This window comes from Gobius niger (genome assembly GCF_951799975.1).
Source record: "Gobius niger genome assembly, chromosome: 1".
NCBI lineage: Eukaryota > Metazoa > Chordata > Actinopteri > Gobiiformes > Gobiidae > Gobius > Gobius niger.
Window position 1 is genome coordinate 6,941,501 of NC_136852.1, and position 26,667 is coordinate 6,968,167.

The window sequence follows — 26,667 nt, forward strand, 5'->3', positions numbered from 1 at the left end:
TGAAAAATAGATTCTTAATCTCAGTGGGACTATCCTGGTTAAATAAAGGTCAATATTTAATCAATAGTTACTCACCAATGTTTACGTAATATATTGGTTTGCACTTTACAAAACAAAGATGATTTAATTTAATTTCAAACTGTTCAGTACATACTCACATATTCACAACAAGGGTGTTAGAGAATTTTTGAAGTAAATCTTTTGCAGACTGTGTACCTTACCATAAGGTGAAATTGTTTTATACAAGTGCAATGTTTCGGCAGCTAAGCCTTCCTCGGGACTTCCTGGTAAATTATATTTCCTTAGCTGTTCAGTACTGCAGAAATAGTATTGTTGGTGTGTGATAGTAGCACGTTAAGTCAGTTGGCTGGCAATATCCCCGAACAGGCAAGTCTTACTCTTCTCTTGAAGGTGTCTAAAATTCAATTAGTCTACAATATGATTTATGGTGACCAAGATAATAGAGTGGCCTAAAGCCCTTTCAAAGCGACAATATCCATGACTTTATAATTGAATGCTGCTAACAGAGGAGACATTGCATTTCGTGCCAGTCTTTTATGCGATTAATGACAGAGATATGAATCATTAGGCCAAAACACTGTTATTTGACAGTATAAAGAGAAATCCATATTAAGCTAAGCAGCTATTGGCCTTTAAGATAGTTACAATGTCTCAGTACAGCCCTAGTTTGGCCTGTGTTCTGTCGTAGGCTGAATTTGGTTTAACGTATGTGAGTGTGTGTGTGTGTGTGTCCATCAGTGGGACATAAAAGTGCCACAGCATCTCTTTAAAGTGTCCCTTGAGTCTGCCTAGACACTTGCTCTCTCTGTGGAGGGAGTGTTACCCACTTTATAACCTGTGACTGGCTCATTTCGTTCAGGAGGAAGACGATGTCAGACATTCTCCAGGTCAATGAACAAACCGCCTTCGGGGAGGGATTTGTTCAACTTTTAATTCTCCAGTGAAGCCGGTGAAAAGTAAAGACTGAAGACCAAATGTCAGCGCATGTGTGAACTTCAATTTGGCACGGTGGCTCAGGAGTCAGTCCTTCCGCCCCACGGCAAAAGCAACATGGTTCTCCATATGTTGGCTTTGGCTTCGTCAAGGTAACAGGACAAAACTTGGACTGAATGAGGTCCAAACTGAACAATGAAGAAATAATGTAATTGTGAAGAAGAAGACCAGCTGAGACACAGACAAAACCTCTAAACGAAATTCCACTGAGTTTAAAATAGATTTGACTATAACTAAACTTTTGTTCATTTCTCGATTGCTGTGAGTTATTTTACAGGCTGTCGAAGAAAGATTTGTACAGATGTGACTTGATACATATTGGATTCCTGCAATTTGGATATTGCCTCAACTAATAATACCGCACTGATTTCATTGCAATATATTGCGCGGCCCTGAAGCTAATATTTTCTACTTTTGTAGCTCTGCGCGCTCAATGGCCATTTATTTCGAGCAAATCAAATAAAGGCAGTCTGAAAGCTCAAGCAGTCTACACCTATCCTCAAGTGACGCTTTCAATAAACATGAGTAATTTGTCCCTGTCATGTTCATTAGTGCGTACAGAGTCATTAACAGCCTGTCTCCACTTGTTTAGCCCCAAAGGAAATATGGTAATTTACATGTAACAACATCACATTAATGATAAGTCAATTAACATGAGGTGTATATTCATGAAGATTGTTGACAACAATGAATGAATGAAAACTGAAAGATTTTACACTGAAATTGCACAGATTTACAATGCCAGGGTCTGCAAGCAGGTAACGTCTAGACAGCAGCGTCACTGTTGTTGAAGTCATGTCCTTAAAAGCATACTCTGCATTCTGTTTGAAGAAAATTACTGCTTTGGTGATGTTTCCTGTGCAATTGTAAGCTCGAGTAACTTGTTAGGTACTTACAACACCTAAACAACTTTTCAAACCCGCTCCTTCATGTTACTTTAACATTATTAGCCCGTTTTAATCGAAGGTCTACAGCAGGGGTAGGCAACGTCAGGCCCAGGGGCCAAATCCGGCCCTCCTGCACAGAACCTCTGGCCCCCAAGATGAATATACACATACCTGCCAAAGTTGGGGATGTGGAGGAAGATGAACCACTTTTTGCTTTGGTGGTTATTGTGTAAAAACAGTATAATATAAATACAAAATGTTACTGTTTACATATGTTTTTTATCCTCTTAACTCCCACCTGAACTGACAACAAACAACAAAGTGACAAAAAAGCAACATAAACACAACAAAAGAGTGACTAAAACATGCCAGAAAAGCAACAATAATACAACAACAAAAAATGACTAAAGAGCGATAAAAAAGGGCAAGAATACTTTTAAAAACCCACAATAAAAACTTCAAAGAAGCATAAAAATTTTGACAAAAGAACGGCAACAACACAACCAAAAGTTACAATTAGTTTTGTATGCCTTAGCTTTCAAATGAGGCACTACACTGTCGCTTTGCAGCTTTTAAAAAAGCCGAACTGGAGGTAAAAAAACAAAACAAAATACAGGCAAAACATCCCATATAATGCAAAACATTGGCAACTGCAGAAAATTGTTTTTACTTTGGGCTTCAGTGGTTCGGCCCTCGGTGATTTGGTGATGATGAAAATCGTCCTTCCACCACACAAACTTGCCTACCCCTGGTCTACAGCTTCCTATGGTAGTAACAGCTCATTGTTTAGAGTTTGGACTATGCAAAAGACAATGGAAACTATTTAATGTTACATCCGGTAATTTACAGTCTTTTTTCTGACTATCTTCAAATTATTACCATGTTATTGCACGTTTAGAATAAGCTCTTTCCATCTAACCCATGCTGTTATTTAACTGTAAAGTGCTGCTAAAGTGACTCTTTCTCTGTGTGGCCCCGTCCCAGAGTAAGATGTTACAGTGAAGAAAGCGGAGGGGTGTGATGCTCTGTTTCTGCAGTGCAGCTGCTGACTCAGCCGCTGTTTGTCCCCGTCCCGTCCAGTGAAAAGTCGGAGTCATCGATCCCTCTTGTGTTTCCCGTGCTCTGCAGAGTCACGGATGTAAATACAATCCCGATTGACCGTGTTGTAAGCAACGCAGTATGCTCAAACAGCAGTGGTGTCATGAATGGAAATGAGTCTTCGATGACTTCTGCGGTGACTGTGTAAGAAGAGGAGCAGTCTGTCTGGTTTTGCACTGAACTGTGGATTTATGTAACGAGAGCGTAGCCATTTAGTCCGTGTTGCTTCAGGCTTATCTTTCCATTAAAGCAGCGTGTTACGGCAAGACGCGACAAAACTAACCCGAAGGTCACAGTCACTTTAAAACATTCACTTTGATAAAAGAAGGAAGTAGTAAAACTGCACTACTCATTTGTACCTGTTTTCAATCCGTGAACGTCGGAGGTTGTTGAGAAGGAGAAAGAACCGTCAGCTGCTGCCTCAACTCATTTCAGGCTCTCACAATTCATGTTTCAAGCAGTTATTTGGACTCTCACTTCAGTTTTAGTGATTAAGAAAGCGATATATTTAATCAGAGAATATATATATAAGAAAAAATAGCAACCCCAGCTTTAAAAAATAAGCCTTTAGCAGCTGCTTTATATTGGATTCAACAAGCGCTGATATGGACATTTGATTATGTTGCTTTGGCACGTTTGATATGAAAGCTTAAAAGGAGCAGTCCTTTGATTTTGCACTTCTGAATGGACTGCAAACTACAAAGTGCACTCTCTCTGCAGACCTGAGTGTTTCATAGAGAATTGATTGGCAATATTAACATTATAACATTATAAAACACTATAGGTGATAGTAAAAGAACACAGAATCTGGTAAGACATATGATAACATTATATCTTACCCAATACCCCATGCCATGTATTTATGTCAGGAGTTGGCTAAATGCTGAGAATTAAATAGAGAAGAGTACAAAGTAGATAGATGTTAGATGAAGTTGTTTTTGCTCTAAGAGATTGTCTATTGTGATGGTATTATGTATCCAAAAATAATGGTACTTATGGAACCCCTTGTGCCATAAACCGTGTGTGGAGCTCTTGGGACTGGAAGCAAGGTTTTGATTACCCCAATTCTGTTTCCTCACCCCCTCAATGGGAAATCATTGTCCTAGTTAATAAGAGAGCATAGGTCTAGGCAAAGTCTTCAACTTCAACTTCAGTACCTGAAAATGTACCTTGTGTTTTTGTAGATTTTTCTATTGTTAAATGGAAATATTTAACTCTATTGCTTTGTTTCCTCACAGGTTTCTAATCAAGACAACGCTATGGAAGAAAGCATGAGAGCGAATTTGGAGCGCCGCAATTAAAACTTGAGTGGAGGAAACAGATGAATCATCCGGATGCCTGTGCTGATTGACTTTTCACAGCCCTTCATGGAGCTATAAACACCGAGAATGTGCGATCAGGCAGAGCCCTTGTGTCCGGGGGAGGTGGGGAACAACAATCACCATCATCGTGCGGGGCCCGAAGACGGTGACGCCAACGCCAACGATATCCAGAAAGACAGTGCCACAAGGACTGGAGATGTGGACGCAAAGAGGACAACCACTGAGCAGCGGGGAAGAGTCGAGAATTGGGAAGAGAACTCTCAGTGCGAGGACCCAGAACTGGCGGAATTTGAGATGCTGGAGTGCCAAGATCTGGACGACGGAGAGGATTTCGTCGGAGTCACGGAAGGCAACAGACTTAAAAAGCAGCTCAATTCGAAAAGCAATACGGCACAAGCCACGTGTAATAAGGAGGAAAAGTCAAAGTCGGAAATAAGCTCGGAGACAGACATTTTCATGACTTGTCTGTCCACGATGTCGGCTGTGGAAACCACCGGAAAGACAACGGAATCCTGGCACGTCCCTTCTACTATTTCAGAGGACGTGACACTGGCTTCTATTTCCGAAAAAGCCAAGACTTCGCAGCACCACACCTCAAGAAAAAGCACAACAGAGCCTCGAGATGCGGGCGTGAATCTGAACACGGCGGCGCATTCAAGAGCACAAATGAGCAACGGGGAGCTTCAGAACAAAACAGACACAAGCAGAAACAATAACGAAAGCGTCAGGGATTCAAGAAGCGATCATAAGCTACAAACCGATGAGAAATGCAACAAAAGCCCAAGTAAATTGGACAAAGGCACACAAGCGGTCGAAACACCAGCAGCACAGCTCTATAGCACCACAAGTCCAGCCAAAACCGGGATAAGACGCAGTCAGTCGTCGCTGGAACCGAAACAAGGCGCCTACAACAGCGCGCTGAAAAAGCAGAACTCTTTCAGCTACGGGTTTCGGAAGCAGCCATCGTTCGAGAACTCCATGAAGAAGCCGCTCTCGTTCGAAAACGGCATCAAAAGGAACGGCTCCTTGGAGAACACGAGCGCTTCGAGTTTAGAGCGGAGGAAGCCGTGGGGAAGTCCCAGTCGGAGTATTACGCCGAACGTGACGAGGAATGCATCCAGTTCGCCAAGAAGGAGACCCTCACCCAACTCGCCGGCCAAAGGCGTCAGGGCGCCAAGTCTAGAGCGCAGCGAATCTCCTTTGAATCAAATGGTCAAGCTGCCAAAAACCTGTCCCAACACCAGCCTCCCGAAATCGCTAACACCTCAACAAAAGGATCAAGACGCGAAGAAAAACGTGAGGCCGAAGATCATCACCTACGTCCGCAAGAATCCTCAAGCCAAACCAGATGCGCCCAGCTATGGAGGGAAGGCTACTCCAACACCAGCGCTCGCATCCTCCAACATCCTGTTTGATAAATACCGGCAGGAGATCCAGAAGACGGGCTTCTACCCCCCAGGGGCGACGCTGACGGGGAGCAAGGTCACAACAGGCTCCACGGCCAATCGGCTGGGCGGGAAGTCAGGGAGTTTTCACGAGGACACGGCTGAGTATAGTCAAGAGGTGAGGGCAACATGTATTAGGGCAACATTTCATCTTTGTCACAGTAATAAGCAGTACTTTTGACCTTATATTTTTGAGGTGATTTTGTATGTTGGGAAGTAAGATGCCCAAAATAATAATTAAGCAGTAGAAAAGGGCATCAAGATAATGTACTAAAAATGCACCACCTCATGACATCAGCAGGTGAAGGGCAAACGTTTTAAGAACACAAAGAGACAGACTGAATATGCAAGATAACTCAGGCACAAATGACGGATGCTTCCAGGTATTTTTAGCATAGTTTAAGTATGGTAATGTTGGAAAATACATGTTTGTAGAAGGGAAATGTTTTCAGCATCTTTGTTGTTTCTAAAATACAGTTCAGGGACCACGGCAAGCAACAGTGTTTTTTCCACAAATGACTTCGAACAAGGGGGCAATATGATTTTCACTCCACTTCAAAATTTCTTTGAAAACAGCCGTTTAAAGGTCAAAAACATCCTTTTAATTGTAGTACTGTACATCAGCATCAATATTTTGTTGCTCTTACATTCTTATGTTTGGGGGTTTTTTTCCGATTTTTTTTATAACACGTTTAATCTGTAAAATCCGCCCAGTGCAGATGTTAACGTTTACTGAAAAGTTTGACTAAATTAAATTAAATCTCATCTCTTCTGCCGCTTGTCTCCCAGGACGGCGGCAGCAGCGTGTACCGCTCTCCCCGAGCCGTGAGGCCTCAGCTGGGGTTAGGAGCAGTGACCCGGCAGCCCACGGCCAAGAGCAGGGTCCAACAGGCGGCTTCGAGACCGGGATCTACACAGGACCGTCAGGAGTCTACAGGTGAGACAGCGCTTCTTCAACGCGACATTAGGAAGATTTCACTGTTTATTTGAATGATTTGATGAATTTGCAGAAGTAGTTCCATCCATCCATCCATTTTCTTCCGCTTTATCCGGGGCCGGGTCGCGGGGGCAGCAGTCTCAGCAGAGATGCCCAAACTTCCCTTCCCAGAAGTAGTTGATACTTCACTATTTCTCTGCACAGTGTATTTGGAGCTAAGAGAAAAACGCCTGTATTTACAGATTTAGAAGGAGGATTTTATATAACAGCTGGTAGCACAGTTGTTAATGTGGGTGGCTTTGAGGTTTTATTATTTTATGAAACGTCCCTCTGGCACTGCAACTCAACTTTCTTTCCTTTATAATAAGGTGACTGTATGTGTATTTATTTTCTGGCAGATGTGGTATTTCAGGCATCATAATATTGATTTTTCACGTTTTTAAACTTAAAATAATCTCTGTGTACAGAATGCTTCATCAGCAAACAATGTTTTAGTCTTTTACTTTATATCTTAAAGTTGAGCTCCCTCTGCAGGCAGCTGTGGGAATTATCAATATTTAAAACACTGCAGTAATTCTGTGCTTACGGCATGCTAACGCTGTTTGAGTGTGGAATGGGTTTGGTGATGGCTAATGTGCTATAAAATGCAAAGGAAACATTTATAACGTCAATCTATTGCTCAACAAAGCCATAGAAAATGAAGATGGTCCTCGTCTCTTCACATCAGCGGTGCAATGAAAAAGCTCAGCAGAGACTATATTTTTTAAGGTCTCAAGAAATATGGATTGTCAAAAGAGACACTCATCATTTTTTACAGATGTACGTTCAAAAGTGTTTTGCCAGGAAGTTTTTTGGTGTGGTTTGGTAATGTCACATCACATGACCATACCCTTCTGAAGGACAACCGCATCTCGGATTATTGGATCTTCTCTGTCTCAGATAAAGGACTTGTACGATAAGCGCTGTGAGAAAAAGGTTCACAGTATTATGGAGGACCCGAGCCATCCCACACATTCCCTCTCCCGCTTACCCTCAGGGAGACGTCTGCGGAGCCTCAAAACTCAGAAATCTCGTTTCACAGACAGTTTTCATCCTCAGGCGGTGAGGTTCATGAACATCAGCCTTAAGGAGAGCTGAGGTTTATTGCATTTTATTGCTGGAATGTTTTGTTGTGTTGTGTTGTGTTTTTATATCTAGATTAGTTTCCTGTTCAGCGGAGAGAGTGCCAGGGCAAAACTCTTTTCATTGCTTTTGGCACTTTATACTTGATGCACATGACAAATAAACCTGAACTTGAGATGGTGCTTTAGCTGCGGAGGAAGTTAAAGACCCAAGTGACCAGGATTACGCAAAACTGTTTGGATTAACTTTGATTCAGCTCCAGATGTGTTTTTTTATGATTGAACATTGTTATAAAAAGGTTAAAAGCTCATAAAAGTGCACGATATATCCTCTTTATTACTTCATAACAGAACAATTTATACACAATTGGGGAAAACGTAGCTGTACCTCAACTCCCTCTCCTGTCCCACAGATCCGAGGCGCTCAGGGGCAGAGGTCGGCCACAGGTCTGCGTCGCTGAAGCCGGGGCAGTCGGGTCTGCGCCCCCCCGGGTTCTCCGCCATCCCCCCGTCACGTCTCGCCACCTTCGGCTACAACCGCAGCTCCAGCGTCTCGTCCGTGTCCAGTAACCAGTCCAACGAGAGCAGCTACAGCGACGTCCTCAGGCCTTCACAGCGTGAGTACAGCTACACTACACACTTTATGAACGCAATTCGTCACTAATGCACTGAAAAAAGACTTTTCAATCCTTCATACTAAGTCATTACTATTGGTAACTCTCATTCAGAACTACAATTGCCACAGTAAAGGTTTAAACATGTTTTGCTCAAGTGTGGTCCTCAAAAGCATCCACTGTCTCTGCTCTATTTCCAGATTCCTGTCCTCGGTCAACCTTTATCAAACATTAATGCCAAACTATCATTTCCTCCCATTTTTCTAACACCAGTTTAGGGAATTCGTACCAGCGCCTGCAGTGAAAATGTTTCAGAATGTGGCACTAAAGCTGAAATCCGACCTTCAGACAAACCAGAAAATCGTTCACAGAGACAACAGTGAAGTGTGACGCGCTGATCGAGGACAAAGAGAGATGCATTTATCACAGCACACTGCGCTCGATGCTTCAGATGCACTTAAACGTAAAGAGTGTCCTGGGAAAACACTGTGCTATAGGCTAAAGGTGCTGTAGATACGTATAAAAGTAGATTTCAAACCATCCAAACAATAAAAAAAATCTCAAATGCTGAAATAGTTTTTTTTCTGAACAAATAATCCAATACAAAGACATTATCTGCCACTTTTTAAGCCCAAGCCACACATCAAAGTCTGCTCCATCCATGATTTATGTTTTAATATGTGGCTGCGGTGATTGCTTCATTAGCGGCTCAACAGGATTATGAGCTGCTAGTGCTAATGCGCCGCACGCAGGGAAATGTGTTCTCGCTTGTAAAGCGCCAAAACATGGAGCAAGTCCTCACTAGTCCATATTATTACCACAGACCATTAGTGGTTTCTGAACTGACAGTGATCAGGGCAGATGATGATGGTAATTATTATAGAAGACATGCTTCATCATAAACCTTTACTGTTTTCCTGATATGAATATGAGGTCATGAGAAATAAAGGGTTTTAATGTGTAAAAATGGCAAAAATAAATGTTGCAAGAAAACCTGAATAATGGATCGAAAATTTAAATAAATGGGTTTAGATACAAACATTTAGATACAAAGGTTTTATTTTTTCAGAGGGCTTTGTTTTTGGGGTTGAAAGCTCAAAATTGGAGAACTGGACGCCTCCAAATCTAAACAAAACAAGTTTTCAAATTATTAAGTTGATGACTGGAAAATTCTCTATCTGTCCTTTTTTTTTAATAATATATTTATTGGATTTTAGTTTACATAAAGCAAAACAAAAATAACATAAAATATAAAATAACTAAACAAACCCAAAACAGAACATTCCGACTCCATTCAAAGACAAGTGGAAAGCTCAAAGTCCACTAACAATGCTATGTGAGTTCACATGATTTCTCTATGAAGTACAGAAGATATGTCCATGCCGATGTACAACATAAAAGGGTCCCATATTTTGTAAAACACATCGTCTCTACAGTGCAATTTGCTGGTCAAATAATCCAAGGACACATATTCAAGTATGGTACGATGCCATTGACTTTTGCAGGGTGCTTTATCTGTAATCCAGTTGAGAAGGATACATTTCCTTGCACAAAATGTAAGCATCCTGTGAAGTTGCCTCCCATACTTCCCAGTGATAGTGACATCTGTTACACCAAGTAACATGGTCAGTGGAGTTGACCTTTTATTATATGCCAAAAATGTTGCACTTTTCTGCAGGATCAGTAGCAATGAGTGAGAGTAGCCACTTCGGTTTTACATTTCAGGCATTAACGGAGAAAGGTCTGAATTAAATGTATGACGTTGGGAAGGGGTGATGTGAACACGATGTAAGATTTTGAGTTGTAAAGCTTTTACCCGATTACAGACACTTAAAGAGTTTGCATTTTTCCATGCAAGATCCCAATCATCATCATCATTAATTTCCAGCTCTAATTCCCGTTCCCAAAGCCGTTTTAAATGAGAAGTGTTAGTACTGGCAAATTCTTTTAGTAAGTTATAAGAAGACTTTATAGAGGATTTAGTCCCAGGTGAGTACAGCTGTTTTTCAAAGTCAGATATAGATTGGTCTGAGAGTAGTGATGTTTTTTTCCTAACGTAATCTCTCACTTGTAAGTAACGAAAAAAATCCTGTCTCTTAATATTATATTTATCAACCATTTGCTCAAAGGACAACATAGAGGGCCCATCCACTAAGTCTGAAAGGATAGAGATTCCCTTAGTTGCCCAAGCCTGGAATCCAGAATCTGTCATTCCTGGTAGAAAGAGAGGATTGTCACAAAGGGGTTTAAATAATGAGGTTAGCTGAGAACGACCCTCCAGTTTTTGAACAATTTGCCATGCCTTAACAGTGAAAATTGAAAGCGGGTTACTGCAAGACAACTTCAACTTTTTACGTATCTGTCCTACTTTAAGCAGAGATGTTTTTGCCACACCGTGAGCGAAATGTATTCAAGAAAATAGCTGTTAAACTTCTTCCAAGTCAAAGCTAAACCGGATCAAAACCTCCATAAAACAGAGCTCATCCTGCAGTGTCTCCCCTTCAGTGAGTGGCAGATGTGATCCGTCAGTGAGTGGAGTCAGCTGCTCATGTACTGCTCAGACTGTCCCCGTGTGGATTCTGACACATTCTGTTCTCTGCTCCCTGTGGGCACACTGCACACTTGTTTTTATTTTCAATATGATTTCTGTGTGCGCTACAAACAAAAGTAGACGCCAGAAAAAAAAATATGGAGGCAAACACAGTATATTGCTATAGTCTTAATGATTGTTTATCTGAAGACGTAACATGACCCCAGTATTGAGAGGGTTATTTAGCAAAACAAGTGCTAAATTGCGAGTGCAAGCTAGGAAGTAGCCATCTGTGAGGTTGTTGCTCCTTATTTAGCATTCAAAATGACCAGTATTACAGTATTAGAGCCCAAAACCTGATGAGAGAATGCTGCGTGTGTAAAATGTGCAAATGACTCTGCTGTTGGTCCTCGGCTGGACAGAATTTACTGTTCGGTTTGAGTAAATTTCACCACTGTGAGATCAATCATACAGAACTTACTTTACTCAGACACTGCTGTTATCGCCATGTCTACTTTATCAAATATCGCATTTTTTCTCCTTTGTGCAGCCTCAGTCCCAGCGTTAATATAAGAAGTAGTTTGCTCTCACAGAGACAGAGAAAGTGCCCAAAGCCAGGGGTGCCCAAAGTGAGGCCCGGGGGCCAAATGTGGTTCTGGCTTTTTGCTGAGTTGGCACAGTTTGAAGTTAATGATTCTCCACAATTATTATCTCAATGACTAACATTTGAATATGGCACAGAGCTGGTATAAAGGCTCCAAGCCTAAATATGGGTGTGGTTCAGTGGTTTCGCTTAATAATTATGTTTGGAAAACATCTGGGATTGCAACATTAATGGAGCTAAACTAAACATGATTTCTGGACACAAAATGTGTTCAAAGTTGTGCATAAAAGTCTCAGAGGAGGATGACTTATTCAGAGCATCATTTGTCATTATTGAGGCTCATATTTCACTTTAACAAATGCAAATCACGGCTTAATATTTGCATTTTCTCAGTTATAACTTGTCCTCTGTGGTGCACCACGCCGCCTTCTCTCTCTCCACACTCTGTTCTCCATGGATTTATCCAAGTCAATGCGCTCTCAGCTCTGATGTGCATCATGTTGGAACCATCGCAGCAATAAAAGGCTGTTTAGTTGTCGTGTGAAATGTGATGTAGCTGCTCTTTAGAGAGAGCCCAGAGGCCGTGCTCAGAGATGGAGCAGTGCTGTGTTTAGCTTGATTTTCAACCCGTCAAAATGACAGACGGCCTTCAAAATGTTCAATCAAAGCTAAAAAGATTCCATAAATGAGGGCTAATGTAACCTCTGGTGTAGTTACACATTTAAACAGTTAAAATCTACAAAGTTGAACATTTCATTGAGCGCTGTCTGTGGCCCTCCACGCTGTAGTGTACACACATCAACATGCATAAGTCTTCAGTTCTCAGTGTTAGGGTTCACCCTGGTGTCGCCTCCCTGCTCCGACACAGACTGTTCCTGTTTGATGATGAAAAGGGTGGGACTGCGGAGGTTTAACCAGTTTTTAGCTTTAACCTGAGCTCAGTCTCTGGAGAAAGAACATGAATAAACTCCTGCTGACTATTAACGCCGGGCACATGATGTGGATACTGATAAAACGATCCAGCTTTAACCTCTTTTTCAATTTTGATATTCAGAAAAGCTCTGTCTACGCTTTGCTGAGATACATGGTTCATTTTTTGAAATTGTTTTTTGTAGCTGTCCTGCAGCCATGTAAGTGATTTCAATATATGTAATACTAGCACAAATGATCACATTCGAATCGAAATTGCACTAAAGTGGATGCAATTAGCAAAATGCAAAGCCTGGATTTATTTAGGCACAACAGTTACCTTTGCAGCCAACAAATTCTGGTCTTAAACAAAAAGTTAGCACTTTTTGTTTAAGTTGTTTAGACTTCCACAAACATGCTCTGAAATGAAATCTTGTGTTAGTTCAGCAGATTATTTTGCTTTGTCTTCTATTGTTTACAGACATTTAACAGTTACTAACTTTTGCCAAGGTGTGTCCCCAGCTCATGTTGAGACTTGGAGAACAGTGTGTTTTACATCATCTTTGTAGTGACTCCCTTGTTCAAGTTAAAGCAAAAAGCACACGTTTTGTTCATATTTTACAGCTTTGTAAATGTGGTTTTGATCATATTTTCAGTCTGCTGTTCAAAGCCTGTAACAGAATTAAGTCATGAAATTTTGTATTTGAAAATATATCAATTAAAACTAGGCCAGATATACTTTTACAAATGCTGAAATACTGTAAATACATCGACTAGAGCTAGGCAATATTGACAAAAATCTGTAATCTCTAATCTCAATATTTTTGGGGAATTTTTTCGATAACCACCAGAAATATATAAAAATATGCTGCAGAAAAAGACACTTTCCCATTTTTCCCCCTCATTTCCCCCCTAAATTTTTCCATATTAAAAAATCAAGATATTGAAAATCTTCCAAATAGCAATTTCGATATTACCTTGTAGACGATACATTGTCCATCATCTACATTATTTGAACCTTCCTGCCTCCACCACAACATTTAGCTTCAACAATTCCGATCACTTTTTAAGTCTGCCTCTGCTCCAACAAATAATAAAGAAATAAAATCAACTTCAGCCTAATCACTGCACTTTAAATGTCGTGTTTTAGCTGTTATGCACAGATGAGTCTCGAGTCAGAGCCTGTGTTCGCAGGTGCAGTGTAATGAAAACCGCTGGCAGCAGAATCTCTATTATTTCATACACGCTTCAGCGGCGTAAAGTGAGAATGAGCCTCCAGCTTCTCTTCTGTCTTTCTCTCATCTGTCTCTGCCTCTGCCACGACTCAGACTTCAGTTTTTTGCACAGCTCACCGAGGGAGGTTGATAAGTCCTGGAGTTTTCGATTTTGCCTCGTAGTTGAGTGAAAATTGCAACATGGCCCGAAGTTACACAACAACAGGCAATCCAGTGGCAGTACATGAAGTTTGGACTGAGAAGTGTGTGAAGATGTTAAGTCAGGCAGTGAACTCTCCTGTTAATGGTACTTGAGTGGAATGTATTCATTTGCTTTGGCTGAGGGGTGTTTTTTTTTAAATGTTAACCTCATGCCTGGAAGTCTGAAGTTCGCTATATTGAAGCAGGAAACTATTGCGATAAAGATATTATTGAAGACCCTTTAATGCCACAGAAACCAACTCTAAAGCTTAAAAAATGACAGTTAAGCTCTGTTCGAACAGTCCTTAATCTTAAAATGTCCCACAATTAACATTCAATCAAGAACAAACTTACTTCGGGTAAAACATTAAGCATTACAGTAGAAAAATGGGGGGGGGGGGAGAAATGCAAATAAATGTACAGATGATAAATACTGAGCCCAACTTTGTATTGTTTATCTGTCATTTATTGAATGATAAGTCGACAAAGTGATTATTGTGACGTTGCTGCTGCCGGGACACTTACCAAAGTCCCACAGGAGGCTTGACACCGGCCCAGGGCAGTCACTTTCAGATCATCTCCAACTGCACATGACATCGAAACAGTTCACACACACAAAACCTTTCATATAATAGTTTTATTGAAGCTATTTTCCGTGAACGATGGTTGGGCTTTTTGTCTCAGTCGATTCGTCTGTGCTGTTGCAGTATCTCCGCTATTGATCTGTGACTGAATATTTAATGAAATGAAATCTGATCTGTGATTACAGCCAAAACTCATTTAGAGCTCAGACCGTAGTGAATCTTTAAATGCTTCACTCGGGTCTCTGCAGATGATTTGCTTAGAGCTGGGATTGCCAATTTATTTCCTTGTAACGCAAGTTTCTTTTCAGCCATAACAGTGCGTAAATCAGAGCAGTGAGGCTCACAGACGCAGCCACTAAGGGCAAAAGCACAAGATTAAAACGGCAGAATCAATGCAATTTGAAGTTATTATTACTCAATCTTATCGGCTCATTAGAGTGATGTCTTAAAACAAAGGGAGAAGGGATTTGTTTTATCTGTTCATGTCAAGAAATGTCCAGCTGTGTCGATTTATCGGACTCTGATTATTTGTCCATCTGGAAGTTCCAGCATTCTTGTTTAATTACTTATAGAAGTAAAATATTGTCTGATAATATCCTCACTGCAAAAACAATCGAGAAATAAGGAAACAATGCTTTAAATAAGTAAAATTGCCAGATCTGTCCATGGAGCAAGTTTTTTTTTACACTTACATGAAGAAAGAAAGATCTCAGATTGCATTAAAAATTAGCTATCCATCCATCCAAGGATAGGATCAAAGATAAATTCAATTTAACTTTATTGATTCCTTATTTTACTTTATTGATTCCTTTTTGCAGTGCTGGTTCCTTAAAGTTATCTTTATACAGAGCAAAAACTACCCATACAGAAAGATTGAGGGAGAGAGTTCAGCTTCTTGACCGCCTGGTGTATGAAGCTGTCCTACAGTTTATGCCGTAAAACCGAGGATTTCTGCTTTACATAAATCAAATATAGAAATATCTTTTTGTTTATGAACCAGAAGCTCCGCACTCAGCCTGAGGCCAAAACCTGCTGCTATGAATAATTCAGATGTTTGACACTTTCTTCCTCTGTTTTCTTCTTCTTCAAGAGTCTCCTGAACATACTGTGCTTTACTTCTCTTTGAAAGGTTCGTGCACATAATGCTCATTTCATTCGTCCTCCCTGTGTCCCTCTGCAGACACGAACAGCGGCACCGATGACACGCCTCTCCACAAAGCCGCAGCGCCACCTGCTGACTCGGCCCAGACGGCGGGACGTCCCCAGCCTCCGAACGCCCCGAGCCTACAGCGGCGCTCGCTGCCTGCACAGCGGAGCTCTCCTCTGCGTAAGACACTCTCAGTCATCCACACGTCCCTAAAGAGCGGCCGGAGAAAGCTCCTCTGAACTCACCAGTGTAAAGATGATGCGCTTCATGGACGTGAGCCGGCGGAGGACGGGGATTATGTGCTGGGACTCACTAAGAAGCGCTTACTGTCACAAAACGTGGATGTGGAAAATGCAGATGCAGTGTTTTCTCAGGATGGAATTTCAAGTCTGTGCTGAAGGAAAAGGCAAATCTTTAAGCCCTGAAACGCTGGCAACTCACTCTGTTAATCTCAGTGTGAGGCACGCTTTTTCATCAGCATTTTGTGACAACTTTGATTCATATATTTCAGGCCAGTGCTTCTTAAAATGTGGTGCAGGCGTCGCGATGTCAGGACTTTGAGTTAGTTTTGAAACATTATAGGTTTGTTTTGCTTACCATTACTGAACAGTCATTACCATTACTGAGCAGTCACTGTATGCAGTATTACAAATATCACACATTCTTTCCTCACTACATGCACGTGCTCTGCCTCACGTTATTTAAACATCTCGTGCTATAAAGATGTTGCGGAGCGTTGCAGCACAGCGTTACACCTCCCCACAGGCTGATGATGCTGATGGTTCAGGCCTTTGTTGTAACTTTGCACCTTCATTACAGTCAGCATCCCTGCATGTGAGACTAGAGCGTCACCCGGTGGTTACACAAGGAATAACAGGTCTGAAGGAGTATTTTAGAAAGTAGAGGAGCAGCTCTCCCTTGTGGATAATGTCCAAACTGCACTGGAGTGTTCTGTGCCTATAAACCAGGGGTCTCCAACCTTTTTATACCCAGTGAGCTACTTTTATGCAACAAAGCAATCAGAGCTGCATATGCTTCGAATACAATTGTGTAACAATACAACTTAGGAGGAGTTCACCGTGGAGAGTTAGTAGTAAAGATATTTCAACAAAATTGAAGAAAATTACTTGAATTTTGGCATTGTATTTTGCTTTATTTAGCAAAAGGGTTCGAGTTTCTGTTCAGAATGTGTAGAGAGCCTTTGGCGAGTGACCAAAACAGGCTGGAGAGCTACTGGTTGGAGATCCCTGCTATAAACAAAAGCAGTAATTTGTTCTAAATATTAAAGGTGTTTCAGTTGCAGCTCATTCATGGAAAGAACTGATTGTGAGAAATTGTGTAAAAGTTTTAAGTGACGCTGGGTTTATTTCGTGTTGCAGCATCCAAACGAGAGGTGCAGAGGGATTCGGAGGCGCTGCAGGCAAAGTCCTCCCCGAAACGATTTGCGATGATTCCGCCCAAGCCCCAGTCCCCTGGTAAGTCCACACCTTTATCACAAGTACCATATTTCATCACATGGTACATGATTAAAATGTCAACAAATGATAAACGGTACAGGAAATGGATCTGCAGTCGGAGACACAAATGTTACTCTGTGCCTTTAAATCGCTCAGCCGCACACTCTCTTGGTGCACATTGAGAATTCAATTAGAGCCATGCTGCAAAAGCCTGCCCACTGTTACCACGGCAACAGGCTACAGTAGCCGCAATGCTAGCACACAGTCGACACTGTGGCCTGATGATAAACCGATGATATGAACCTGCAAAAGAGACGAGGGGTTCAAATAGTTCCACAGTGGTTTGTGGTTGAAAATCACTGTATCTCATTCACTAAACTCGACATGATGCACATTCACTGTTAGATTGTCTACGTTGGCTCATTTTGTCCTCATGTGTAGCATCTATAACAAATTAATCACTCGGGGATGTTCAGTTAAGTTTATTCCTTTATTTGACAGGGACAAAATGAAACATGCCGTACATTGCTTTTACGTATGCCTCCCAAAAATGAGAATTAATTCGATTCAAAGGAAGGTTTGATGTTTTACTACTTTAAGTGTCATATAATGTAACACATGCCAAAGATTACAGGCTAAATAAGGATTTAAACTTCTAGATTTGAGCAATTATAAGCAAATTTCCCTTCAAACTCAATCTCTTTAATGTACTTGTGTTGAAGTTTAAGGCTACTGCTGTTCTGGCCACAGCGTCATGGGTTTGAGTTCCAGCTATGAAGATTTTCTAAATATCTCTCCCCGTCTTCATGCTCTTTCACTCTGTGCTGTGCTCTCCCATACAGGTTGACAAATATATAAAAACACTAAGATTTCTGGCCCTTCCTGGTGCATTCCATAATGGTATTAAAAGAGAGAGATTTTTTTTCTAACGCCCGTAACATGGCAGATTTCCATCCTAGCTTTTTATTTTGTGACCTTCGTGTGTGTGCGCAGTGCATGCTGGGACAGTGGTGATGCGCGGCTCTCTGCGCTCGCAGGACGCCGACCGGCAGCTGGTGGAGCGGCTGCAGCAGCGCTGTGAGCACCAGGCTCTGCAGCTGGAGACACTGCAGGCCCAGCTCCACAAGGCCTCGCTGTGTCTGGACGTCTTCAGCATCACCACGCAGCACTTCTGCCGGAAGGTAACGGCTCTCTGCCATTATTCTACACGCTAAAAACGATTGAAGGCACTCGCTGGCAGTTGTAGCTTTAGTTCAGCATCCATTTAAGGTGAATGGAGTTGGTAAAAGTGTATTTGCAGAGCGACGCATGTCAAAGATCGTACCTGCTACAAACTAAATTCTAATATGAAATCACTTTTATTCGTTTATTAGACTTTCAAAATGTTTCCTCAAACGTTAACCAGATATTCCTCTCAAAAATGTATTTCAAATGTTTGTATGAAAGTGTAAAATGACTCGATACCATATGAGTTTGAATCCATGGTCTGACGTTGCATAAAAGCTGTTGCTGATTGAGTGGTTTGAAAATGCTGTATAACGTGTGACTATTAAGCTTTTATTTTGATTCACCTTCACACCTGTAGATGTTTGTAGACCTTTGTGTTCATAGGCTTTGAATACGGTCCTTTCAAGTTTCAGTGAATACGCAACACGCGACACAGATTTGTGTTTGTCACCGCGCTGCATTTGTTCTTGAGTTCAGCCGAAACCTGTGGCGTCTGATTTATGTTGTTTTTCATCTCGCTTCAAACGGCTCCTTCTTTTCACTCAGTTCAAAGTCCTGGAATCTCCTCTGATTGTTGCCTGTGATCCTGGATATTATGTCTTCCATGTATTTGTCAGTGATAAATGTCGTTGTGGCTAATGCTGCAGCTAAAGGCTCAGCTGTTTGGATCCTGGTTGTGGATTTTTTGCAGGTGATGGAGATCTAGGTCTAGCTTTAACCTCATGACAAACCAGGCAGAAATGAATAGAAATAATACAATTTTGCTGTTGGATCCTATGCAGTAGTATCAAAATACAGTGTTTCTTCCTGGAGTTATGTTCATTTAAGCACTGATTTATACAATAACACTGGGAAAACTATTTATCTACATGCCATTTCTATCATGTGACCCCTTGAAAATGGTTCTCTGACAAAGTTTTTGGTATTTTCTCGAATGTTGAGAACCACTAGTAACCACCAGACTGTCGAAGGTTCTAATTCCTGAGTTTGTGATTGATTTGTTTTACAGAGTGGCGAAAGATTGAGGGTGCATCTTCAAAGTGTAGGGCGACCACAGCCAGTGGCGTTTATACGAATTAAGTAATGGAATAGAGACCATTTACTGTTGTACCATAAACTGCAAAAAGGGAAGAGGAAAAGCCGCATCCCTGAGGAGGCCAGTCGGTTGGGATAAAGAAACTCGCAGCATGCAATGTTTTTGAAGATCAACTGGTCATTTGAAACAAAGGTTATTTAGACAAAATGTAAGATCAATTTCTACATATTCTGTTTTCAATGATCATACCATAATAATAAGAATATACCACAACCTTTATATTTTGCATGTGTACCTTTATTTACATTCTAATAATGAACTGGGAAAAATAATCCTCAAATTGGCTCCAGTTATTCATCACTGTGCTAAAAAAAAAGTACTGCAACCTTGATATTTTGCATCTGGACCTTTTATTGGACATTTTATGAATTTTGATCTTCAGTACATTGAACTTTTGTGACACCAAATTCACCAAATCATGCTCTTCTATTATCGAATATTATGTAAAAATGCCCGAGCGCTTTAAAGTTTGACTCAAATGACACAATTTTGATTCAGTTGTAAATAGCTGTCCCTAACGCTAACATCGCAAAGCTGTGATGGAGGAAATACCCGGCCTCTTACTGATCCCGCCTCCTCCTCCTCACGGTCCGCGTGTGGGTGTCCGCTGGCTCGTCGTGCCTCAGCCTCACGTCGAGCGCTGACGTCGGCTGAGGGCAGACGGAGCTGTGCCTTGTTTTTCTTTGTCCCGGCGAAAGCGGCGGCATCGGGAAATGAGGTGAGGCTCGCGTTTCTCTGCTCCCTCACTCCCTCCCTCCGCTCTCCCTCTCCTCGTCTGTCGGCCTCTCTCAGCGGAGGGATGATGGGCCACCGCTGCTGCCGGCTGCTGGTCCTGCCTCACCCATTCCTGGACGCAGCGGTAAACTCTTAGCGGCTTGTAGCGGTAGAGGATGGCGGGGCGGCGTGCGCATGTGTGTTAGCTGTTTCCTAGAGACGGAGCCGGAGCAGGCGTTAAAGGATGCTGAGTCAAACATGGCTACTGTCACACTGTATATGTCCTGTCAGAGAATCTACTGGAAGGTTACATAATACAACTAGCGCTCTCTTTTTACTGCTTCGAAAGGTTATGTTTTTAGATGCGTTGCCTTTTCAGCACTAAATAGAAAACAGCTGCACTCGAATCAGGTTTGAAGCGTCCAAAAGGAAAAGGAATAGACAGACTGCACACTGTCGGATCTATGCACTGCAGGTTTTTCTCACAAATCGCCTGTTTTTTATGATTTTGGCATCATTTCTGTGTGTGACTGCGAGCAGGGGTTCTCAAAGTAGCAGTCAGGACCCTAAGAGATTATATCAAGATAGAATATTCAATAAATAATGTCATTGTACTAGCGTATTTTATAATTTGAGTCAAATTACATCGCAAAACAATATACTAACAGCTAAAATGAACATCATTAAAACAGATTTTAAATGTTTTGACCATTTGAGAAGAGCACAGGCTGTTTACTGTTGGCTTCCCTAGTTGTTAAAACATGACTGTTTAAACATAGATGAGTTAACTCTGTCTGTTTGATGAAACTTCGTCCTGTTCCCGTGGTAACTGCACTGACTGCAAGGTTAATTGAGTGATGTTCTCAGAGAGTTGGAGCACATTAGGGCTATTTTTGTCTCATTGGGAGATGAACAAATGAGCAGGGCTCTTTCCCTTGAATTACGTTAATATTGAGATTCTGCTCCTCGTGTAAAAGGTTCCGGAGAATTGAGAACATCATGTTTCCAAAGTGGCAATTACCCCAGTGCTAAATATCTCAGAACTGGCTTTTTAAAGCTGTGGTTCTGAACTGGGACGCTGTCAGGACCCACTGTAATCCTAAGATCCTACGACCAAAATAAGAACTGCATTTCTTATACTACATCATGTAAAATACTGCTTTTTCCCACAAATTAGTGTTGAATAAACCTAAAAAGCTGAAATTAGAACCAAAACAATAGTCATTTCAACCTGAGCAACAACAAAAGCACCAATTAGAAAGATTTATTGACATACATACGTAAGGTGATCAGACACCGGCAGTACACATCGATATATGGATTATAGTTAGTATGGATGGGTAGGTTAGCGTTAGGGATGTCTTTCCCCTGGAGTCTGGACACTGGTGGTGGTGTGAGAGACCGGTGAAGGATGTAGCAGGGTGAAACGTGGATAGAAGAGGCGGTGAAGGGGTGGAGGTGGGTCGCAGCACCGCTGGGAAGCAGATGAGCCATGACGCTGGAGGCTTATACACGGGACAAAGGGCGATGATTGGCTGCAATGAAAGAGTGGCTCTGCACTGATAGGCCCGAGGTGGAGGTGTGACCTGCACAGATGCGATCATTGGCTGGAGGCAGGAGACGCTGAAACAAGTCTTCTTGGTTGAACTTACACCCAGGCTTCATTTTACAGATTCAGATGTTTCTATACTTTCATTTATGTTCTTTTTTCATAGAACATAAATGTAATGTGTAAAATGTAAATCACCAGCTGAGAACCACTCCTTCAGAGTAACGACTGAACATGGTGCAGTACGGTGGATTTTCTCGCTTTGAATGTGTGGCAAGACGATAATGTTACATGTTGATGAAATGCTCTCTCTTCTCCAAGCAAATCCCTGAGGACTAAGATCCTTTTTCATCAAATTGTGTCAAAATGAGTCTTCATAAAATATGAAATCAGGATTGAGAAATGAAGCACTTTGTTTTAGGCTCAGTCAGACGGAAAACCTCAGTGATTTAGTGACCTCACACTAATTGATCAAAAGAACAGAATTTGTAAAAAGAATTCCATCGATTAATGTGGTGACTGTGGCAGACAGTGGGCGTAGCCATGATCTGGATTGATTGTATTTCAGTGCAGGGCGTCATTAGGCCATTAGGATGCATGTCACAGATTCTCTGGAGATGTAACAGGCAGCACCGGGGCATTGTGGGTAAGTGAAAGGTGTGGCTGTAATAACGTCTCCTTTGGTGCTCGGAGTCTGGTGACATCATCCTGGTTTCACTTCTCTTTTTATGTCTCGCATAAGCGGCTGTGTCGATCTGTCCTTTTATGACTAATGTCTCTTTCTGTGGGTGTTTTACTGTAAAATAGATTTAAAAGTGAAGTGAGTAATGAGGTCAAAAGTCGATCGTATGTTAACATGGCGTTGAACAGTTTATTCATTACGGCTGCGTAATTAATCAAATTAGTCAATGAATCAGGATAAAACATATAGGAGAGTGAGAAAAAGGATGATCAAAACGAGTTTGAGTCTGAACTTCTAAGGTTATTCTCTTTGTGAGTCAACAATCGTTCCTGTTTTGAAAAGATAGACACATTATTTGAAAGCTCATGATCTCCGGAATGCAGCTTTAACTAATGGAGGCTTCCACTATTTCTAATTTGGACTTGGTTAAGGACAGATGCTACTACTTTCAGAGCAAAAAAAAATAACCAAAAAAAATGCAGACATAAAAATAACTTGAAGAAGGCTTCTATAATTGTGAATAAATCAATTCATTACAATTGTTATCATTAAAACGAATTAGATTTGAACATATTTATGAAATATTTACAAAAACTGCTAAAAGGTCAAATGGTAAAATGATGTTCTGTGCAGATCTGGACTCGAATCTGGTCTGTTTACACCAGGGATCCACACGTTTCCTTGGCAACGAGCGAGCCTGTGAAATTACTGTACTTATACACGTAAAGGGGGTACATTTTTAACGGCATTAACAATATTTCAGTATATTTGGATTCTAGATTAGATCAGTGGCTGACAAAGTGATAAACTTGACTCAGATTATTCAGTACTTTGTTCAAAATAAAGCTAAAATACTCTACTGTTCGTTGAAAGCAAAATACCACTCCATTTAACCTATTTGATATAATTCCAAGTACCTCCTGCCACGTGCTGAAGTGCCCCAGGGGTTCCCGTACCTCTGCTTGGGAAACATTTAATTACCACTTGGATACAGTATCTCTCAAAATCAGAGCCAGGAGATTAACGCCTGAGGGGCGGATTTTGGGCCACAAAGTCAACTTGTGTAAAAAACATTATTAGTGATAAAAGAAAATGGCGGCGTTTACATTCCAATGAGCCCCTGATGATCCAAATACATGTGTGTTTGTTGCAGAGTGAGAGCGCGGCGGTGAAGGAGCAGGAGCTGGCGTTGGAGCTGGACAGACTCAGGGATGAAGTGGGTGAGTGTTGGCAGCTCTCGCGCTCTGAGACCTGCTTCTCACAGCTCCGTGTCATCAAATATACATGAGACAGAAGGCAGCGCTCGCTCTGTCGCATCAGGCCGCTCACAAATGTTCAACTATAATAAAACACTTCACTTTACAGAGTAGTAGTAACACGGTACTAGTCAAGAATACCGCTGTATCTCCCATATCTATCTTGCAGCCAGCTGTACTGGGTTGTTTTAGTGTTTAGGATGATTTGCCTCTCTGTCGACAACTTGTTATCTTTTAGCAGCAGGCTGAATATACGGCAATCTCGTAGTTGCAATATGTTTTTCAAAGAGCTTAAACATGCTCCTTTATCTAGGCCTAGAAGTCTAAACTACAGGGACAATATTGATTCATGTGGTGAATCATTGTGGCTCCACTCTGATCTCAATCCTTAGAGTGAAACAGAAATCACACTTCTCTGGAAACACAGTATTTTTTACAGAATGTTGCCGCCTCGGGTAAAGTGTGGAGTTTGCTTGTTGTGCGCAGCCTTCAGCGTGGCCCACTGGGAGCAGCTGCAGCAGGAGAAGGAGGACGTGGAGCAGAGCTTTGAGGCCAAGCTGCACAGTCTGCGGGCGCAGCAGGAGCGAGAGCTGGGCGCCCTCCAGGAGGCGCTGACGAGCAGACACTCAGAGGAGAGGCTCAGACTACAGGCCGAGCAGCGAGAGGAGCTGAGGGAGCTGCAGCAGCGGCAGCAGCAGCAGGTGGGACACGGCAGCTGTCGAACCTTTCCTTTCAGTATTTCCCTCCCCTTGCTAGTTCTCACTACTGCCACCTCAGGTCATACGTGTAAGTGCAGGATTTTAGAGGCAGTTGTGGTGAACAGGTCTGAGCTCATTCTACACATTAGGACATGGCTGGAACATGTAGGGGGAGGAAAATACTTAATTTTAACATTTTTAAACTCCGTATAGTCCCTTTAAATCTATATATCTTTGAAAATGGTTCATCTTTTACGTCATACATTCCTTGAAATTACAAAGCACATTTAACTGGATTCTTTGCTCAAATGTTCTGTAACTTATTTGGTCAACCCCTCCTGGAACCGCCACCTTAACGTGGTGGGGTTGTTTAAGCGCCCGAATGATCCTGGGAGCTCTGTTGTCGGGGGCTTCGTGCCCCTGGTAGGGTCTCCCATGGCAAACTGGTCCTAGGTGACGGGTCAGACAAAGAGAAGCCCCTTATGAGAGACCAACAGGCCTGGTTAGAACCATGAGGCCGTCCTTCTGTGAACCCACCACCTGCAGGAGGCGCCATAAGGGGCTGGTGCAATCATTGATTTGGGCAACTCGATTGGTTGCCCCCATGACCCGGCAAGAAAATGGATGGATGGATGGATTATTCGGTCAATTTTACACTCATTTTGGCTTAAAAGTTTGTCTTGTTGACTTTAGAATATCCATTTCGCCTCATTCCTCTACTTATTCTAATGTTTGTAAAGCCTTGTGTTTGTGGCATTCAATATATTGTATTTGTGCTGTAAAATTAATGAAAAAGCCTTAAAGCTGCACTATCTGAATGAGACTGTGAAAGATCACACAGAACCTCCTGCATTTGTTATATTTGCATGTCGTGATTATTCACCTCACTTCTGCTACTTTTTGTACATTTCTTAATCCATGCCGCTGTTTGTCGGGACATTTAGCTTATCTTCTGCATGCCCATGTAGACTTGATGAAAGCCTGTGCCCATAAACAAACCGAGAAGTCTAGAGCTTTCCGCAATAGTTTTAAGTTGTCAATTTCTTTGTTCCTTCCAGATGGAGGACATGAGTGAAACCCACGAAGCGTCTCTGGTAGAGATGGAGTCGACTCACAGTGACACCTTGGCCACGCTGCAGGAGGAGCACGCCCGCACTGTCAAGAGTACGACTGAAAATCTATCACTTAATCATAGCACAAACTTCCTCAGTGTATTTAAACGTGACTTCTGTGTCAGATCTGACGATGGCCCACGAGCAGCAGAGGAAGTCTTTGGAGGAGGACTTTGAGAAGATCAGACTGTCCCTGCAGGTATTGTCCAAACCCATGTACGTGAGTGAGAGATGATGAGTTTAATCACGGCTCTGTGCTTCCAGGACCAGGTCGACACGCTGACCTTTCAGAACCGCAGCCTCAGGGACCGGGCCAAGCGCTTTGAGGAGGCTCTGCGCCGGAGCACGGACGAGCAGATCGTGGTACGGTCCGGCCACAAACTCACTCGTGTTTTTGAGAAAGGAGTTGAAGCAGTTTGTTTTCAGTGTCCCTTTCTATCCCAGGATGCATTGGCTCCGTACAAACACATCGAGGAGGACCTGAAGAGTCTGAAGGAAGTTTTGGAGATGAAGAACCAACAGATCCATCAACAGGAGCTGAAGATCACGGAGCTGGAGAAACTAGTATGCTGCTCTTACATCAACACTAAAAGTCTAAACATTATGTTGATATGGATCAGTGTAAATGGGAAACAAGGCGCTGCATGGCTCTCCTGATTTCTATCCTAGATGTTACACTAATAATATACCACGTCCCAGATCTCAAGGTCATGCAATACTCACCTCAAAGGCTTCACCTTTCAGTTCTTGATCCTTGAATGCCCGAGTGTTGAAGGCCATGTAAAGTGGTGCTGTGCTGCTGTGTGTCTTTGAGCAGGCTGAAAAGAACGTGTTTCTGGAGGAGCGACTGCAGGTGCTACAGCAGCAGAACGAGGACCTGAGGGAGCGCATCGACAAGAACATCGCCGTGTCCAGGTACAGAAAGGCTCACTGAGCAAATAAACGTCATTATTATTCATGTTTATTACTCTTCCCGTGTCTCTGCGCAGACAACTGTCGGCGGATAACGCCAACCTGCAGGAGCACGTGGAGCAGGAGAGCAAAGAGAAGAAACGGCTGAGTCGCACCAACGAGGAGCTGATGTGGAGACTGCAGACGGGAGAGCTCAGCCCCCACATGTCGCCCACATCCTCCCCCCTTCACCGAGGCTCTCCCGCCCCCGGCTCCCCCGCCAGGCCACACTCGTACCACCAGTGACCTCCATACACAAAGCACTGCCCAGTGTTCATCTAAACAGAATGTCACCAAA

At 42.2% G+C, this 26,667-nt stretch overlaps 1 protein-coding gene across 2 annotated transcripts; it reads left to right on the forward strand.

Annotated features, from left to right (window-relative positions):
- Window positions 1-4,245: 4,245 nt before the first annotated feature.
- On the forward strand, window positions 4,246-26,667 carry mtus2b (microtubule associated tumor suppressor candidate 2b). Of its 2 annotated transcripts, none has more exons than XM_079573683.1 (14): window positions 4,246-5,884; window positions 6,556-6,703; window positions 8,238-8,441; window positions 15,661-15,807; window positions 17,007-17,102; window positions 18,078-18,265; window positions 23,506-23,572; window positions 24,095-24,309; window positions 25,365-25,470; window positions 25,544-25,617; window positions 25,683-25,781; window positions 25,863-25,982; window positions 26,233-26,333; window positions 26,408-26,667. In XM_079573683.1, exons 1-14 carry the CDS (start codon window positions 4,388-4,390, stop codon window positions 26,613-26,615), a joined length of 3,270 nt encoding a protein of 1,089 aa, XP_079429809.1. In that variant the 5' UTR covers window positions 4,246-4,387; the 3' UTR covers window positions 26,616-26,667. The 2 variants fall into 2 exon arrangements, with proteins under 2 accessions (XP_079429809.1, XP_079429810.1); XM_079573684.1 differs by having other exon boundaries at window positions 4,247-5,884; window positions 26,236-26,333.